Raw genomic sequence first — 20,170 nt, 5'->3', positions numbered from 1 at the left:
TGTTAAATACAGAGCTCATTATAGGTAAGAGAATGTATTTTAACAGAGTGCTTCAGAATATATCCAGGGAAAAGCTTCCATTCGAGAGCGTATTGTATTGCTTATTGGCTTTGTTTCTGAGAATGAAGTATGAAGGGAACTAGAGAAGATGCCATTTTACAACACAGGAAACTGCTCACAGGGAGACTGCTGAGAAAGGCTTACTTCCTTTAAATTTGAGGATAGTCTGTAGACATTCTTTTTGCCCCAAATGCTTCGGACCAATGGAATAAGTCACAAAATGTGCATGAAAGATGGGCCGGTAGGATGGCTCAGTGGGCAAAGGCATCTGAGTAAGTTTGGACATGTCACTAAATTGACCCTTTAGTCTACAGATTATTCATCCTTTTTACGGATCACTCTCTCTCTGAGCCTTTCTTGGAAATGGACTTGCAGAGGTTCTTGCTCTGAAAATTCTGACTTGTTGGAGTTTGGCAAGACTCAGTCACCTGTGTGGCTCTAGGGCCACTCACTTTCTTACCTATGAGTGATCGTATAAACTAACAGGATGTTTTAATGTGACCAATTAGTCAGAGTTTTCAATTGTTCAGAGCTGAATAGTGTCATTATTCTATTATTATAATCTGAATAAAGGACTCCCATTAGTGCTTGTTGTATGCAAATAAAATGAGGTCACTTTTATATTTTGTTTTTATTTAAAAAGTATCTATAATAATGACCAAATGATTTGGAGTCTGAGGTCTAATAATTTTGGAGATTTTAGCCCTCCCACCAGATCCTAGTATACTTTTGGATTATAAGGTGTTAAATTACTGAAGAAGTTAAAACATTAATTTGATATATATATATATATATATATATATATATATATGTGTGTGTGTGTGTGTGTGTGTGTGTGTGTATCACACATATATATCATACTCGTCGACATCTGCTGTTGAGAATTTGGGTGAGGCAAATACTCCTTAAAACTATATTCTATTGGCTAAATGTTTTCAAACTGAAACTGTTTTGGCAGCTTTTTGGAAACACTATTGTAAAATTGTTACATATAAAATACATTGTTGCATATAAAGCTTAATATAATTTAATTTATTTAAATTTTTTATTATTTTAATATAATTTTTTAATTTTATTTTTAATTTTATATTAATTAATTATTAAATATTTTATTAATTATAATTTATATAAATTAAAAATTAAAATAAAATATAAAATTATAAAATTAAAATTAAAAAATAAGATAAAAAAATAATTATTAAAATATAAAAAATAATTAAGCTTAAATTATTTTAAATAAATAATAAAAATTTAAAAATAAAATTATAAAAATAAAATATTAAAAATTAAAATATATATAAATCCTTCCAAAGAGAATTGTATACATTATCTTTTTTTTATAGCAATAGCTACAATATAGGCATAAAGGTGAAAAAAATCTCCTTGTAGCTCCTGTTTTCTTTATAATGAAGAAAGGACACTGTATACAGTCTTCTGTAACCTGTTTCACTTAACTGCATACCTAATAGTTGTCTTGTATCAGCACCTTCACATCTCTCCTGGTCATTTTCACTCTCATAGTGTATGAGAGGGTCATAATGTGTTCAGTAATCTTCATTGTGTCCATATAGCATTCTCAGTATTTGTAGCATTTTCAGACTATTGTTCCTATTGCTTCTTTGTGTTGTGCTGTTAGAATATATATATATATATATATATATATATATATATATATATATATACACACACACACACACACATACACATATACATACATATGTAAATATATCTAAAAGATAAATTTCTACACATAGAATAGTTGGTCTAAAAAATCTGTCATAAGATTTGTGAACTTTAGGCATTGACTGAAGATGTCTTCATCCCAATTTTATTAAACACTGTCCTCCAAATGTTTTTATATAACTATTAAGCTTTCATTATTATGCCTCATCTTTGATTCATATGGAACTTACTTTTGTATGAAATATGAGTTAGTATACAATCTCCACAGTTTATGAGACTGTTTCTAGGTGTGTGTGTGTGGTAGTAATAGTAATAGACGTAGTTGGCATTAAAGATAAAATCACTTCTTTTCTCCAAGGATTAGCCTATGTTACTGTTTTGATGAGGGTTGTGTTTGCCTGTCAGCTTGTATATACAGATCAGTCTTTGACTGTGGGTTTCTGCCCCCAATAGCCTTCCACACTAGGTCAAGGCAAGCCAAAGTGGCCTCTGAAAATACAGTATGTCATAGTGCCACCAATCTGAGGGCATAACTGCATTAAATGCAAGTGGGTGGGAAGACAGCGTAGACCTATCCAGAGCTCAGGAACTATTTTGTAGCATGAATCTTAAAAGTTCTTATTAGTAAGATCAAACCCAGACCAGGTATTGGGGTGAATTCTGGAAGATCAGAGAGACAGAACAAGCCACAGCTAACCTCACCCGGCCAACTTCTCAGCTGGTCTTGTTTCCTCAGACTGGAAGCTTCTGTGTCCTCATCCCAATGGCTCTCAGCTGAACTGCTGCTTGAAAGCCTGAAGCTTAACCATCTAAAAGCTTAACCTGCCAAATGCTTCTAGTTTCTGGTCCTCACGCCTTATATACCTTTCTGCTTTCTACCACCACTCCCTGGGATTAAAGGCGTGAGTCACCATGCTTGGCTGTATCCTTGAAACATGGATCTCTGCCTCTGGAATGCTAGGATTAAAAGCGTGTGCTACCACTGCCTATCCTCTATGTTTAATATTGTGGCTGTTCTGTCTCTGACCCCAGATAAGTTTATTAGGGTGCACACTATTTTGGGGAACACAATACCACCACACTATTTGTTGTTGTTTACATCCTGACTGGGAAGCTAAAACACAGAACTTACGTCAGTTCAGCCATGCTTGCTTCTGGAAGGGCAGAAGGGAAAGAGAAGTTAGTAGCAAAGTCCGTGGGGAAAGCAAAGAAGCAAAAAGTCAAGATTCGGCTGTTCTCTGTCTCTTGGGAATCAGTCTGAACTCTTGACTTCTGCACAGTTCTTTCATGTGTTTGCCAATGGGATCTCAGGGGCAGCTCTGTCCATCTCAGTGTCATGGCATGGGTGTCGATGGACATGTGGTCCTCGTACCTCCCCTCCCATCAGCGCGGTGCTATGGTGGAGCTGGAGATGTAGCAGGATGGCTGCCACACTCAGAATTTTGCCCCCAAGAGGGCATTTGGCAATGTCGAGAGACAACTTTCAGTGTTACAGGTAGGAGGAGGAGTCCTGCTGGCTTTTAATGGGTAAATGCCAGGGATTCTCCTCTCCCTGCTACAGTGCATAGATGATACCCACAACAAAGAACTGTGTGGTCCAAAATAGGAGCAGCATCAAAATTCAGAAACCCTGAATTGTAGCAGGTCAAAATGACGGCATTTGGTCAGTGTAGTGATGTAGAAGTTCTTGTAAACTGCTATTCATTAGAAAGAGCTTTCCAGGAGCAAGAATTCTAGCAGAAGGATGTGTCTGGTGCCTCAGATGTCAGTGACGTGCCCATGTTTTCAGCTGGGCAGGGGAGTGTGGCAGGACACTGTCCAGGCTCACAAGCATATTCAGGATGGGATACCTGTTAAATACTCTTAATGAAATAACTAAACATCAACGGATCCAATGTTAGGAATTGATGATAATCAAATATGGAGGTTGTCTGCGTACTAGTTTTTCTGTGGATAGTGTTCCAGTTTTGATATGGAGTCGTTGTGGTGCTTGTCCAGTCCAGTTCTAGAATGATACCCCACAGCTGTAGGCCCGGGTTTCTGATGTTATGGAAATTAGGAGGTGGGACCTAGTAGAAAGAAGAAGGTCATTAGGTGTGGAGTCTTCAATATATTTTCCTTCACCCCCTTCCTGTTGCTTGCTGTGCATCCTGTTCCACATGAAGTGAAGAATTTCCTCTGTCACATGCTTCTCCAGCCATCATGTCTACCCAGGCTCGTGGGGCCAGTCTACTGTGATCGGAACCTGTAAAACTGGGAGCCTCAATCAGTTTTCTTTCCTCCCTTAATTTGTTTTAATCAGGTGCTTTGGTCACAGCAATGAAAGTTAATGAATACAGAGCCTCCAAGGAATTGTGGTAGACACTGATGGGGAAATGGTAAGCCAGCCTAAGATGCATTGGCAGGTAAAGATCCCTTCGTGAGAAATGCACAACAGTGGCATTTTCAGTAAATGAAGCCTGGTGTTGGTTGTCTACCCCTCCCCCACCCTTGATTGGGCACCATTATGTAAGGCACCAGCTTGGCAGCTTGCAAAGTTGTATGCCATGGTTGTAAAATTGGCATATGAAGTGAACTGATGGAATTCCCAATTCTAGATCTGTAAGATGGTTTTGCACATAACTCACAGAGGCTAGTTAAGCCCATTCAAAGTTCAGATCCCCTGAAGTGTTTATGAGGGCAGCGGTAAACAAGAAATTGAGGCAGGACTGTTTCTTGAATACATCCTTTGGAATAGATTCCCTCTGATGGCTGTGAACAGTTGGAGTGATAGGACCCAGCTAGCAATGGCCCTCTGTCTTCATGTAGCTGCCAGGTGAGAGGTACTGGACAGGTGCCTAGTTTTCCTCAGCATGTGACTCTCGGCAGGGGGAGGTGGAAGAAAGGGTTTGCCTCAGCTGTGGGGCTTCCCAGGGCAACAGTGCCTGTTCCACCTGAAGGCTTTGGATTCAAAAACTCTATGGTGCTCTGAAGATTTCTATCAAAGGAGTTCCCCTGGCTGGGGAGAGGGAAAGGGGGCAAATCTGCAATGCTTTGCCCATCCATCCATGTTTGTAGGGATATAGTCTGCATTATGCTGTAGTAACAAATTCTCTCAAATCCTTGATGGCTTGCTTCAACAGCTTATTTAGCTACTCTGTATACCCTTTGTGGACTTGTTGGAAATACTATTCAATATTGCACTATTTACCCCAGAATCTCTGAGGAAGAGTCAATCTTTTAAATATTGCCAGTTACTGAAGCTAAAGGGAAGAGAACATGCTAAAACCATGACCCTTAAGAAAGATCCTCCACTGAAGTGATACTCATCTCTTGCACTCTTATTTCAAGAGCCAGAGCATATCATGTGGCTGTCCCTAACTTGAGTGATAGATCCAACAAAAGAGAAATCTGCAACAGTGGGTGATGATGACCACACTGCAGCAGTAGGAGGTGATGACCACACTGCAGCAGTGGGAGGTGGTGACCACACTGCAGCCATGGGTGATGGTGACCACACTGCAGCAGTGAGCCAGAGGGTGATGGTGACCATACTGCAGCAGTGGGAGTGATGATCACACTGCAGCAGTAGGTGATGATGACCACACTGTGGTAGTGGGAGGTAATGATCACACTGCAGCAATGGGAGGTGATGATCACACTGCAGCAGTGAGTGGTGATGACCACACTGCAGCAGTGGGAGGTGATGACCACACTGCAGCAGTGGGGGATGATGACCACACTGCAGCAGTGGGAGATGATGACCACACTGCAGCAGTGGGAGGTGGTGAGCACACTGCAGCAGTGGGAGATGATGACCACACTGCAGCAGTGGGAGGTGATGAGCACACTTCATTAGTGGGAGATGATGACCACACTGCAGCAGTGGGAGGTGATGAGCACACTGCAGCAGTGGGAGGTGGTGAGCACACTTCAGCAGTCGGAGGTGATGTCCACACTGCAGGAGTGGGAGGTGATGACCACACTGCAGGAGTGGGAGGTGATGACCACACTGCAGCAGTGGGAGGTAATGCAGGAGTGGGAGGTGGGAGGTAATGACCACACTGCAGCAGTGGGAGGTAATGCAGGAGTGGGATGTGATGTCCACACTGCAGCAGTGGGAGGTCATGTCCACACTGCAGCAGTGGGAGGTGATGATTACACTGCAACAGTGGGTAGTGATGACCACACTGCAGGAGTGGGAGGTGATGACCACACTGCAGGAGTGGGAGGTGATGATCACACTGCAGGAGTGGGAGGTGATGACCACACTGCAGGAGTGGGAGGTGATGATCACACTGCAGGAGTGGGAGGTGATGACCACACTGCAGGAGTGGGAGGTGATGACCACACTGCAGCAGTGGGAGGTGATGATCACACTGCAGGAGTGGGAGGTGATGACCACACTGCAGCAGTGGGAGGTGATGTCCACACTGCAGCAGTGGGAGGTGATGATCACACTGCAGGAGTGGGAGGTGATGACCACACTGCAGCAGTGGGAGGTGATGTCCACACTGCAGCAGTGGGAGGTGATGATCACACTGCAGGAGTGGGAGGTGATGACCACACTGCAGGAGTGGGAGGTGATGACCACACTGCAGGAGTGGGAGGTGATGATCACACTGCAGGAGTGGGAGGTGATGTCCACACTGCAGGAGTGGGAGGTAATGATCACATTGCAGGAGTGGGAGGTGATGACCACACTGCAGCAGTGGGAGGTGATGTCCACACTGCAGCAGTGGGAGGTAATGATCACATTGCAGGAGTGGGAGGTGATGACCACACTGCAGGAGTGGGAGGTGATGTCCACACTGCAGGAGTGGGAGGTAATGATCACATTGCAGGAGTGGGAGGTGATGTCCACACTGCAGGAGTGGGAGGTGATGTCCACACTGCTTACTTTTACAGTGGGCATCCAACTTCTGGGAACAGGAGTCTAGTTTGCTCTTTCTAGTTTAGATCTAAATTAACTTGGCTAAATTACTATTTCTCTTTTATGCCATTTGCATTTCTGCTTGTGAAACTAAGGAAGGTAGGAAAACCATGAAAAATGCACTAAATGCTATTTGTAAGATTCTGGAGAATTGTTGCCCTAAGCCTGCATGTCTTGTGCATTGTTTTGTCTTAAGTAGTAGTTAGATTATATTTTAGCGAAAATTTCTGTACATATAATAGAAATTCTATATAGTAATTAAAATTATTTTTCATAATATACAATTTTAGTTAGTTTAGTTTTTTGAATTGTAGTAAATTATAGTATATAAAATTACCACTTCTTAAGAAATTTAACTTACAGTTAATGTTAAGCATATAGTTATGTGAAAATCCATAATGTGAATATCTCTTAATAGGTTGTGCTTTGGTGGTGTTTAAGAAAAAATAAAACAGTTGAGTGTCAAGTCTACAGACTTGAGAAAATTACTTCGCAGTTTTGTGTGATGATTTTCTAATTTACAGAAAAATTTTCTCTATGCCTTGTAGTCCTTACTGTTTTATTTCTCTTAAATGCTGAAATGCTGAAGTTTTTTTTTTTTTTCCTAATTCCCCATTTACTCTGAGGATAGGTGTAGAATATGTATCTTAGTCCTGACTGCTGATATTTGGCATAATAAACAAGAATGATGTGGGCCTTACTTTTAGGATATTGGTCAAAGCTAAGAAGACTAGTTAAACTGCCCAGATGCCCAATTAAATGCCATTTATTCATACTGAGTGAGTAAATATGCATTTCAGTTTCCATAGAATGGTTTTCGATTTTGTGTAAGAAAAACCTTAGGAATGTCCTGGTTGAGCAGCCACCTGATTATCCACAGGCAACTGAAACACCAGAGCTGCATTTCCCTACCATTCCTGTACCTTGTGGATGGGCAGGTGGCTGTCTTCTCCCTGTCTTCCATTGTTTCCTCATGTGCTGGGCCCTAGTTTCTTCTGAGAACACCAGCCACACTGGGCTAGGGCTGATACAATGACTTCATCTTGGTCACATCTTCCAAATATAGTCACATTCTTCTCTGCTGTGGGACAGGGATGGCTAGGACTTCAACATGTGATGGAGGCTGGTTGATCATAAAAGGAAGTGGTTTGCAGCCAACCAGAGTACAGGGTAGAAGTGAAGACTAAAAAGAAAAAGTATACATATTTTCAGAAGTCACAGAAAAAACTCAATTTAATTTTTTCTATAATTAGTATGCAGCTTCTTATGCGATCACTAGGTTCAGAGCCCTTTAGAGATTAATCTGCCATGTACTTTTTACCACAGGAATTCATTTGCCAGTGGTGTGAACCATAGCATTGAAAGGAATTGGTAAAGTGGTATGTATTAGGGAGTACTTTAGTGTGGTCTTTACTGCTCTGACCCCTGTTACAGATTGAACTGTGTCTCCCAAAATAATGTTCAAGTTCTAATCCCTAAATGTGACCTTATTTAAAAGTAGGGTCTTTCCAGTGAAACTAAGTTAATGTGGCCAGCACTTACCTGACTGGTATCCTTATAAGAGAAAAAAGAACACACACACACACACACACACACACACACACACACACACACACACCAGGGAGGGAAGGGAGAATGAATATCATGGAATGACATTTGAGATGATAACAGATTGGAGTAAAGAATCTTTAATTCAGGGAATAAAGGATAGCTGACAATACCAGAAGCTAAAAGAGAGGGGTCGGGGGTGAGGGTGCAGAACCTGCTCCGGAGCCCTCAGAACCCTTTTGACATCTGGGTGTCTGTCCTGTACTTTCAGAAGTGCAAGAGAAGGAATTCTGCTTGTGCTAATTTACCATGTTAGTCCTTGACACTAACATGCTTCTCTTGTTCTTCCTTGGGATTGGTAACCTTGTCATGCACCATTGAGTTTATTCATGCAGAGGAGAAGTCCTTGGCTTTGACAGAAACTGAGAATTTGATAAGCGAAATTCTATTTGGCACTTGCAGAAAATGTTCCGCTTGGCTTCCACTTTGATATTCTTCCCTTTGAAGGACATTTAATTAGGAAGAAGTCATGGATTAATAAGCAGATCCAGCCGCCTCCTCCTCCTCCTCCTCCTCCTAACTCATCACTATGAATTAGAATGAGCATTATTCTCAACAGTGCTGTTTTTTCCATGAGTTTTGAAATAACAATATAAAAAAATTAAATTAAAATTTAAATATATAGACTCTCTACTCAGGGATAAAGTTGTCTAATGCTTACCTTGATCATATAGTTCTTATTGTTTATGAAACTCTTCCATATAAATGTTATTTATTCTCAGGAAATCAAGAAAATATTCTTCACTGAAATGTTATAGGGAGGACTTTTCCTCCTCAAATGTCCTAATAGTTGCAAGATGATACTGAAATATATTTCTAAAGATGCGTTTTTATATGTCTGTTTTATTTAATTATAGGTGCATATTTTTAATTTAAAGAGTAATTATGCATTCTAAATTAAATTATCTAATACATTAGTTCTCATACTCAGAATTTAGTTTGCTTTAACTATCGTGGAAGAATCATGGATATTTAATAAAAATCTCACAAGAAAAGGACTGTTTGGCATTTGGAGTGACTCACTCTATAGCAGCCCAGCAGTGGAGAGTGAGCACTCCTGGTGTGCGGCAGACACTGGCTGTTCGCCACGCGTCACTTTCTGAGTGGCATAAATAAATCAACATAGCAACAAAAGCTCCGTGACCATGCTGTACCTTTATTTCCTGTAATACTAACCAAACATTGTGTTTTGCTGATTTACATAGCTTATACTTTTCTCAGCAGGCCCATGGACATCAAACAACTAAGAGCTAGAAAAGTACCATTGGCCAAAAGCCAACCTATAACTGTCTTACAAAGATTTTGAATTAAGTTACTGCACAGATTAAACAAGAAGAAAAGTAATTCAATATTGAACTAAAAAATCTACAATTACAACCTCTCTTGTAATTGTACAATATTATCAAAATGCTTTCCAGCCTTTTTTTTTTTTTTTAGAAGCACATGGTCTCATGTAGCTCAGGCTGACGTTGAAGTCCCTGATCCAAGTGATGGATTACAGGTGTGTACTACCTCACTCCAGATAAAATACTTTTCTTTGAAAGAAGCTTAGTGAAGGGTACAAGCCTTAGGAATGAAAATTTTGGTTGGGTGAAATTCAGGGCTGGAGAATGACATTTGAGATCTTGGCCAGCACTGTTCAGAAGAGATGGATGCAGTTTATCACTCTGGACCTAACCCTGATCCACAAGAAGATGGATTATTGGTGCAGACAGAACAAGTCATTTTAGAACATGGATATACTTAGACAAAGTTTGAAAGTGTCAGATAAAAGGAGTTACCATTTGATGAATTTGAAACTATAAAGGAAAAGATGGTAAGTGTTGGGTAACTTCTGAGATTAGGTATCTGTAATAACCAAATCCTTGGACAAAAAGAGGAGTTATTCAGAGAGAATCATCAGATCATGTAGGCAATAAATTAACATGTAAAAGCATTAGATGAACGGAGGGGTCATGTAATACAAGAGTAAGTTCATATCTTTTATTTAATAGAATAAGTTCTGTAAAAATACCAAAACAAAAGAATGAGAAAGAACCCCCTCCTTTATAAAATGCTTAGACAGTGGCTGGAACAATTAGAAATCGTGTAGTTCATTATGTTTGTGCAGTGGACAGAGTGCAACCTGGGGTGCTGAGTAGACTGACATCACATAGCTGGGCAGGAGGGATGGGCAGTACAAGTAGTGCTTCAGATTTGGGCATTTAAAACATGTCATGAAATAATTATGTGGTCCCTTTCATTATTTTTAAATAGAAATTTGTCACCAGGAAAATACTAACTAAAACCCCAGTCGCCTTTCAGAAAGTGCAAGACTGAATTTCTCATGCCCTGCTGGTAAGAAAACAGTGTTCCAAGCACTCTGGAAAAGCTGTGGTGTTATTCATATGCTCCAGGAGGGCTCCACTCCTAAACATGAGCCCAAGAGAAGCAGGTGCTAGTGGGGCCTAAGCATCTGCTGATACCGTATACCTGTCCTTTGTCATTTAAGCACGCAGTCATCTAAGTGAGCTGTGACTGAGTTCCCAGTTTAGTTCACCTACAAATAGGACCATAAGTCACCATGGGCTCGACCTAGTCAGGTGAATCTTTTAACGGGCCAGGAGTCTACTTAACACATAAAGCTCAGAGTCTAAGATGGATTCAGTAAAAGAACCTTGTTCTGTGTTGGTCTTGAAGATGGAGTGAGTCACATTGAAGGGCCTGAGGGAGAGCTAGGACATGTAGACTGTCTTGCAACTGTAGAAGTTGAATTTTTCTAGCAACTCAATTGAGCTTGGACAAGATTTTTTCCCACCGTTTTCGGAAAGGTATTTAGGATGCAGCTTGGCTGCCCAATAACGTGCATTTCAGGCTTCTGTGTTTCTAAGCAGAGTCTCCACACGCAGGGTCTAGACATCTGTCCAGCAGAAACTGAAACAGTAACTGAATTTGAATTCACTAAGTTGATAGTGATTTATAGAAATAAAAACTACTAGATTTTGGAATCTGAATATGGTGTCACTTAGCAAGGGGGCTGTGCTCTGAGACATGAATCATTGTATGGTTTCATTTTGCAAGCATCTGTTGGTACTTTTCGTTGGGGAAACAAACATTTACTCAACTGGTACCATTGTCAGAGCAAAAACAATGATTCCTTCTAGACCAAGCTTGCTGAGCAAGTGAGTTTAGAGGGCAGGGTTACAGGAGCTTGGATAAAGGGTTTCAAGAATGTGGATGGTACCAAAACAGCTTCCTCATGGAAAAGTCCCATCCCAGGATGGATGACCAACTTCTTAAAGTTGCATGGATGGACTCCTCCCTTGAGTTGACCCCCTCCCTCTTGTCTGTTCTAGCACCACCCCAAAATACTTGCAGCTGAGGCAGAATCATGTGCAGGGTGAAGAGAGGCAGGAGGGAGAGAGGGATTATAATCTCGGGTGGGGACCATAGGCCAGATCTTGTGAGTCTCTGGTTTGGGGAGTCACTTTGCTCTAATTTCCAGGCAGTAGCAGCCATATTGTGTGTAGAGAAAAAAATATTTCACAACAGCATTGTAGAACGTATCTAAATGAACTTAGGACCGCTGGACATCACTAGTAAATAGAGTCTTGTGTTGTATATGTGCTTCTTGACTGGATAAGCATATGGGAGTGGTTTTTGAATTCGACAGTGGGTAGATGGGGCTGAAGTTTTGAGGAACACGAGAGAAAAGCCTCCAGTTGCCTCCAGGAGGCTGTCTGTAGGACTCTTACCCACCTGTCTGTTGGTTGTCAGTGGAACTCAGGATGGAGTGAGAAACACGTTAGTGGAATCTTGAGAAAGTGCTTCCTCTTTACATGGTGCAGAAAGATTCATAGAATTGTCTCCTCCATACTGAATACATGATTAGTGTGTATGTTTTTTTGTTTCTGTTTTTGTTTTTGTTTTTTTGGTTTTTCGAGACAGGGTTTCTCTGTGTAGCTTTGCGCCTTTCCTGGAACTCATTTGGTAGTCCATGCTAGCCTTGAACTCACAGAGATCCGCCTGGCTCTGCCTCCCGAGTGCTGGGATTAAAGGCATGTGCCGCCACCGCCCGGCTAGTGTGTATTTTTAATTGATATTTCCCAGGAAAATGTTGAAGGTGTGACTTAATATTTTTTCCTTGCTTCTCTACGATAAAATGCAAGTAGAGAGTGCTAAATTGAAGGAAATGTAGACAAGGAGCCAGAATGTGAGTGGAATTCTCACTTCAGTGGAGGTGGTAAAGGAGAGAATACTTTTGAAAATGTAGCCTAGAGAGAAATAGCAGGGGATGGCTCTACAGGATGTCTCAGAATCTCCCCACGGTGAAGGTAATCCCACCGCTCTCACCCAGACTGAAGGCCTATGGAAAGTTTAAAAGCTCATCCTCGTGTCCTAGCGAGAGCCTAGGGGGTCACTCTTGGAAGATGGTGGGATTTCTGTGCAGTGGGGTGAGACCTGGTGGTATTTATTCATTTCATTTATTAGTGAGAAAACAGTGTCAGTAAAAGCACTACTAGGCCGGACTGGAGGAGATGAGACAGGGTGACAGGAGACCGTGGCTGCACCGCCACAGACATGTGCTGCCGCCGCTTTCCTGCTTCTCCATCTTGGAGGATTTCTTGATGGAGTTTTACGATCCAGTGTCTATGCTGTGAAGATCAGAGGCGTTACCCCATTGTACTGAGTGCTCCTGTTCCCTTCTATGCTTACTGGGTTTCTTTTCTGTTTATTTTGCCTTATTTCTATTGATACGGTTTGTTAGACTTCGGTCTGCTTAGGTGTCTGAAAACGAGCAGCATTTATTAGTTCCCTGTTTCCTTAGACCTAACGTTTCAGTGCCGGTTCTCATGGCAATGCTTTCTCTGCTAACTTACCCAACTAAAGACTAATTTATTTGAATAAAAACAAACACTTCAAGGCCATGAGCCGAATCTGTGATGAGGTGACTGAGACAGAGATTTCCTTTGAAACAGTTGCTGGGGACATGCTACTGAAAACAGAACCTTGGAGGGAAAGGAATGGCCAAGGTGTAGCTGAAGAAAACTTGGAGCTGAAATAAGCTTGTACCTAATTCATGTACAATTGGTCAAATTTAAAACAAGACATTAAGAGCCAGGCATGGAGAGAGGAGGGGCCCAGGCGGCCCTACCCCTCACTGCTGAACTGCTCCCCGTCAATAGAGCAGGGAGAGAAGGGGTGATTGTCTTCATTTGTGTCCCCTGTCCCTCTGGTGACAGTCTCAAGCCAGGGCTCACACAGATAGCCCAAATTCATCTATAAATTGAGAGACATTGTAATCAGAAGCTTCAAAAGGTTGTTCACGATTCTAAAACTTACATGGCAAAAGAAAAATCTAGAATACCCGAGACTGTATAATTTTGAAAAAGAAATACAGGGTGGTGGTACTTGTTTTACTAGGAACCCCTGTGCCCTCCCCCCAAAAAGTGCTAGAAATTAGAAACGGTAATTTCCAAGAGAGAACAAATGGACTAAAGCCCAGAATGAGTCCAGAAGTCCATGTGTGAAGAGAGGCACACATGTTCAGTGACAGGGTAGCCTGGACCACATGTGTGAGACGCTGACTGAAAAATAAACAAAGCAGGAGAGGCAGTTCAGTGGATACAGGGGACTTGTCACAGAAGACTGGCTGCCTGAGTTTGATCTCCAGAACCCACGATAGAGGAGAGAACTGATTCTGGAAAATTGTGCCCCAGACTGCACATGTGTACCATGATACAGACATATCCACAGGTACATACTCACCACACACAGACAAACAAATAAATAAACAAATAATTTTTTTAATTAAAAAAAAGAAAAAAAAAGAACTCTCTCCCAACCTCAAATCTTTCATGCCTTGCTTATTTTGGAAACATGATAGAAAGATAGAAAACATATTCCAGTTGTTTATAAAATTTACAGGAATAGCAAATTTGGGGGAAGGAGAAACAAATAAAAACCAACTTTAAAATAGCAAGTTTGTGTAAGTGCATAAATAGGGGCTTATGTGTATGTGGAGAGAGAGAGAAAGATAGACAGACAGACAGAAAGAATATGAGAATGAGAGCATTGATATGAATTTGGTTTTGATTCAAGGCAGTATTTTAGTCTTGTGGTACATGGGACTATATGTATTCCTGACAAGTTTTTCTGGCCTTTTGAAACTTGATTTTATAAGTGTAAGAATTTATTTTCCTATTTGATTTTTATGCCTTTTCTTCATTTTCAACTAAAATATATTTGCCTTACGATCGTAGTAGTTCAGCTATCAGCTGCTGCATAAGAAAACATCCTCAAGCTGAAGAGGCAGCTATGATGAGTGTTTCCTTTGCTCATAGTTCTGTAGGTCACAGCACAGCCCTGGGGGTAGGGGGCAGGAGGGGTTTTCTTCTGTCCACAGTCAGCTGGACAACCACAGTTAAAGATGCCTCACTGTCAGACGATCTGGCCAGCCCTTCTCAAGTGTCCCGGCTGGCTTTACCTGTCCTGCCTGACATTGTCTGTCTTATGTGGAATTCATCATGTGCTACCTGGGTTCCAAAAACATTGAAAAACAAATTAGCCAGAGCATGCAAATGCTTTTCAAACCTCTGTCTTTGGCATGACTGCTAATAATACAGTAAATCGGTGATGGTTCAATGTTATAGTCCATGTGCTCTTCACCCATTATTCAAAATATTCCAAATTTGACGTTTATTTGTCTCAAGGCTGTTCTGTGTCAATGGTGTTATGTTTCTATTATGGAATAGTTCCTTGGATTCATTAAATGGCAGAGAGAGAGAGAGAGAGAGAGAGAGAGAGAGAGAGAGAGAGAGAGAGAGAGAGAGAGAGAGAGAGAGAATATCAATCCTCTGCAATCCCTGCTCATTCATATACATATGCAAAAGTTTTAAGTTCACATCACTCTTCTTAAGTAAACTATGTCCTTTTGTTTGTTACTGTATCAAAAAAAAGCTTACTTCATCTTCATTTTACCCTTTAATCTGTCAATAAAAAGGTAAGATTCTAAATTTATAAATGGAGAAGCATGGTCAACTTTCTGTAACACATTGAAAGAACATTGTTAGATATGGTGAGTCGAGTCCATTTTGTCCCAAGCCTGACTTTTACATTATGTCACTAAGTGATTGAATTATGCATAGTTTGGAATCTTAGGTAGCATTGGTAGGATATTGGACTGCCCCCTAGGAGTCTGGGGTAATGACATTTCACTGGCATGACTAGCAGGATATTATTTCATTTTTTCATCTGGTTGCTAGAGGCATTTTTTTTTCCACTCTTCGTACAACCACATGCTCAGAAACGGGAAGAAAATGATGGATAAGAAATTGTTAGATTCGTTGTGATTAACACCATTGTGTTTCCTTCTCCTTTAGCTTACTCAGGTAATGAGGGTAGTTTTAGAAAACAGTAATTTGGGGGGCTGGGGAGTTGGCTGAGCTGTTAAGAGCTCTGGCTACATTCCTAAAGGACCAGGGTTTGGTTCCTAGCACCCACATGGGTCAGGTTGCAACTGCCATGTTGTAAACCACCATGTGGATGCTGTGAATCAAAGACAGGTCTTCTGAAAGAGCAGCCAGTGCTCTGAACTGGTTGCTGAGCCATCTCTCCAGCCTGAGAATATAATTTATTTTTAATAATACATAGCTAACATTCATTGAATATTTAATGTCAGGCCCTGTTTTAAGTATCTAAAATGCTTTGTCTTACTGATCATTTGATGGATACTGTGAAGTAGGTGTGTTTTGCTACTTAGAAATGGAGACTGAAAAATTGAATAGTTTACCTAAGACTATATGCTAATAAGTGAGAGACCTGGAACTTGAACCTAGGCAGTCTAACTATTGCTCATGTCTATATGTTAACTAGAACTAGGTAATTTCTCATAATTCCTAAATCCATAGATCTGTTTAAACAAAAACGTTAGGCAGTTTTTGAGTTATAAGTGACATAAATTAAAAATGTAAACTTAATATATACTGTTTAAGTTTTGATACATGTCTGCACACTCTGTTGAACCATTATCACACCTAAGATACTACCCTTACTCATTGATCCAAGTTTCTTCCTTTTCCTTATTCTGTAAGGTTTTCAAAAAGGTGATAGGGATTTCTACTGCCTTGGAAATAGCAAAGTACAAGTTGATCATCCCTAATGTAAAAACCTGAAATAGGAGATGATCTCAAGTCTGAAACGCTGAGTACCCACATGACAATAAATGGGAAATTCATGTTGAGTACCCACATGACAATAAATGGAAAATTCTACACTTTACTTCATAGTACAGGATTAAGTCAAAATGTAGGCATACAAAAGTTGTACAAAATTTCCTTCAAGCTATATATACAGGGCATGTATGTGATTTCAATCAATGTTGTGTTTAGACTTATGTCCCATTCCCAGGATATCTTATTATTTATATATTACCGTTTCAAAATATGAAATATATGAAATCTAAAACACCTTTAGTCCCAAGAATGTCAGAAAAGTAATACTTAGGCTGTACTGTAAAATTATTTTGCTGATTCAATAGGAATGTTTATAGTTTATTATAATAAATTCATATAAATCCTTAGAAAGAGTACATTTTATTATATAAAACATTAAAAACTTCAAATGTCTAAACCTTAAGGTCTACCTGAACATTAACTCTAAAAAGGAATGAGAACATAAGCTATATTTCATTGTTTAAATATGTATTTTCATCTTGCAGAATCTCTGTAATAAAATTGTGCATTTATGGAAATAGCAAACAGGCTGTGTGTTCGCTCTTGCCAGAGGCCAGGCATTACGTTGATACATAAAGTCTAGAAGTTGTTATTCTCAGTTTGCATTATTTGCTTATTATTATTATTAATTGTCTGTTTGTTACTGTGGTTGAGCATTGGCTTGTACATTAGATCTGTGATGTACCCATAGGAAGAAAGTGAATAATGTATTCAGATATGAAACATATTCTTACTTCAAAACCATTTTTTCTTAATCATGCCATACTGTTTAGTATAAGGCTATATGTTTAACATACAAGTTAAATTTAACATGATTAAATATTAATCACAGTGGATAGATGAATCTGATTATTTCATTGTCATTTTTGCATTTTCTAATTGTAAATATAATTATTTTATATTTGCCTTTTAAAATTATATATATAATTATTATATATAATAAATATATAAATTATCTCATAAGCAAACACCTAATACAGTCAGGAGAATGTATCAGATATATTCTTCTAATTCCCTTTCTGTCTGTGTTTTCTCTTGCAGGGTTACATTTTGCCATCTGCCTTTCCAGAGTAAGTGGCTCTATGTGGGCACTGAACGAGGTAATATACATATTGTCAATGTGGAGTCCTTCACACTCTCAGGCTATGTCATTATGTGGAATAAAGCCATTGAACTGTAAGTTTGAGCAAATATTCCATATCTGAAAGTATCAAGTGTCAGTATCTTATAGCTTTAAGTTAGTGAATTATTGTGGCATTGATGTGTTAGGCATTCCTGATATTATATGTAGATCTTTTGATTTTTCATAAGTATTATCCTATTGTCATGACATTTAATAACTTTAAACCTTTTTATGTTCACATATATTTATAAATGTATAATATTATACATTTTCATCTGTGTATAAACTGTTATATTTAATAGTTGAAATGCAGTAGTTATCCTGTTAGGTTGAACACATTCATTTTTTTCTTTTATCTTCTAATTCAGTTTGTTTCTTTAACCTTCTAATTATTTTTCTTTTATATCTTCTAATAATCACCCAATGTAAATGTTTGTTAAAATTAGTATATCACCAAGATTAACAAAAAACAGATTGAACTATGTTGCCAATAATTTGTAGTGCTATTTTCCACTTCTTCGAGTTTTTTGTATCATCTCTTTTTGTAAGTTTTAACGTACAATGTTTAAGTATGAGAATAAAGGTCTAAAGCTGTTGTCAAGACTTTTTAAAAATATGTTCCACAGCTTTAATCTTTTTTTTTTTTTTTTTTTTTTTTTTTTTTGGTTTTTCGAGACAGGGTTTCTCTGTGTAGCTTTGCGCCTTTCCTGGAACTCGCTTTGGAGACCAGGCTGGCCTCGAACTCACAGAGATCCGCCTGGCTCTGCCTCCCAAGTGCTGGGATTAAAGGCGTGCGCCACCACCGCCCGGCTTTAATCTTTTGACAGAGAAAAATTTGTGACATATCTCAGATAACATTTTGGTGTAGCTAGAGTAGTGTGCTGAAAGCCAGTTTTTCTTTCTGTGATAAAGATGTTGCTACCCTTCCTTGGAAGTGTGGGTTTTCAGTTTGTTCTTTGAGTTGATCATGACATCTAGTAGGCAGAGGTGGTCTAAGTCTTCACAGGCTGAAGGGGTGCAGTGTCCCCAGCCTCCAGCATTCATGAACAGGATTATACTTTTTCTAAATGCATGGGCTTTGTTCCAGTAATCTTTACTTATATGCTCTCTCTTTCTCTGGTATACATATAGGTACCATTAATTTCTGGGTTTTCAAAAAATAAAACAGAAATTTTTTTCAACTTCTGGTATGAGCTGTAGAATTGGTTGGGATATCCCAGCTGACACCTAGCATTAAATGTTGCATTGTTTTAAAATATTAACTTCACAATGAAAAGAGATTTTCTATGCTAAAATAAATATTTGACTAAATTGAAAATCTTTCCTATATAGAAAATGCAATTATAAAGTTTATTAACTTACAGGCTTATGATTTTCATCATTTTTTCTTTGATTGGCAACTTAACTATTCATAAATTGATCTTTTTATTGTGATGAATGCTGTGACTTTTAATTGAGTGAAAAGCCTTATTTTTTTTTTTTTCAGGTCATCTAAATCTCACCCAGGTCCTGTTGTCCATATAAGTGATAATCCCATGGATGAGGGGAAGGTAGGATTTTTTCTAAATAAACATTTGTTAATTAATCCATACTGTTTTGACTTTTAAATATGCAAACTGTCCTAGAACTGCACTGTTGCCAAAAAGTTGAGATTGGACCAAGGTTTGTGTATTGAGTAATGTAAAGGCTTGTTATTCATTATGAAGAACAAGGTGAAGAATTAGAATGATTCCTAATTAAAAGGATTAAAAATCCTAAAGCATAAATAGAATTTAATAAATATAAGGTATTTATTTGTATTCGGCTGACTCAATATTTTCCCTGATTTTCAGATAATGTAGACAGGTTTTTTGCCGGGGGTGGGGGTGGTGGGTGGTGGGGGGGTTGGGGGGGTGACTTTTCATTTAGTTTACAGATTTTATTGTGCCTATCATGTATTACATTATCTCAGAGTAGTCTCTGTAGCTCAGCTTCCTTAAATTTTTCTTCATAAATACATCTGATTAATAATGTATATTAATCCTAATATATAAAATCTTGTTTGTTTTTTTATACTCATGCAGTCTGTATCTAGCTACGGTTAGCTTGGGTTAGTTAACACATTTAAAACTCCTATTTCCTCTTCTGTGAGTTTCTGTTTTCTTACAATAATTGTCTTTCAGGTAGTTCTATTTAATAATAGCCCTTTCCTACCTATGTGATTTTAGGATCTTAACAGGAATGAGCACCAGAAAGTCTGTCAGAAATCAAGGATGGAAAACTTTATCTTATAAAGGGATTTGACTCAAATGTTTTCTTCTCTCAGTTAGTGAGAAAGGGCGAAGCTATCAGTTACTTACCACTGTTCTCATCTCGCCACTGAAAGACAAAAGCATACCTGGACTGTTGGGAGTTGGCTAGTGGTCATGGAACTGTATGACTGGAAGGAAACTCTACATAAAGCAAGTGTACAGTAGCCTGGTTATTGCTTTATTTTTCTTTTACACAAGATGCTTGTTTAAAAGCCAAACCTCTGGCTGGGAAGTCTGGTGAATTAACAAGGTTCCTGTCACATGGAGTTACTCACTGAGT

General features: G+C 39.2%; 1 protein-coding gene across 1 annotated transcript in view; it reads left to right on the top strand.

Moving 5' to 3' along the window:
• Window positions 1–20,170, top strand: part of Stxbp5 (syntaxin binding protein 5) — a 138,414-nt gene that overhangs the window by 32,535 nt on the left and 85,709 nt on the right. The window contains exons 4-8 of the mRNA XM_052751572.1: window positions 5,309–5,749; window positions 5,838–6,548; window positions 15,625–15,658; window positions 17,518–17,652; window positions 19,086–19,149. Coding sequence (XP_052607532.1) covers window positions 5,309–5,749; window positions 5,838–6,548; window positions 15,625–15,658; window positions 17,518–17,652; window positions 19,086–19,149 — 1,385 coding nt within the window. The remainder of the gene's footprint in view (window positions 1–5,308; window positions 5,750–5,837; window positions 6,549–15,624; window positions 15,659–17,517; window positions 17,653–19,085; window positions 19,150–20,170) is intronic.

Source organism: Peromyscus californicus, unplaced genomic scaffold (assembly GCF_007827085.1).
Source record: "Peromyscus californicus insignis strain IS unplaced genomic scaffold, ASM782708v3 Scaffold_22__1_contigs__length_63687245, whole genome shotgun sequence".
Taxonomy (NCBI): domain Eukaryota; kingdom Metazoa; phylum Chordata; class Mammalia; order Rodentia; family Cricetidae; genus Peromyscus; species Peromyscus californicus.
Note: the sequence above shows the minus strand (reverse complement) of the source record. Positions and strands in the feature narration are given on the sequence as shown.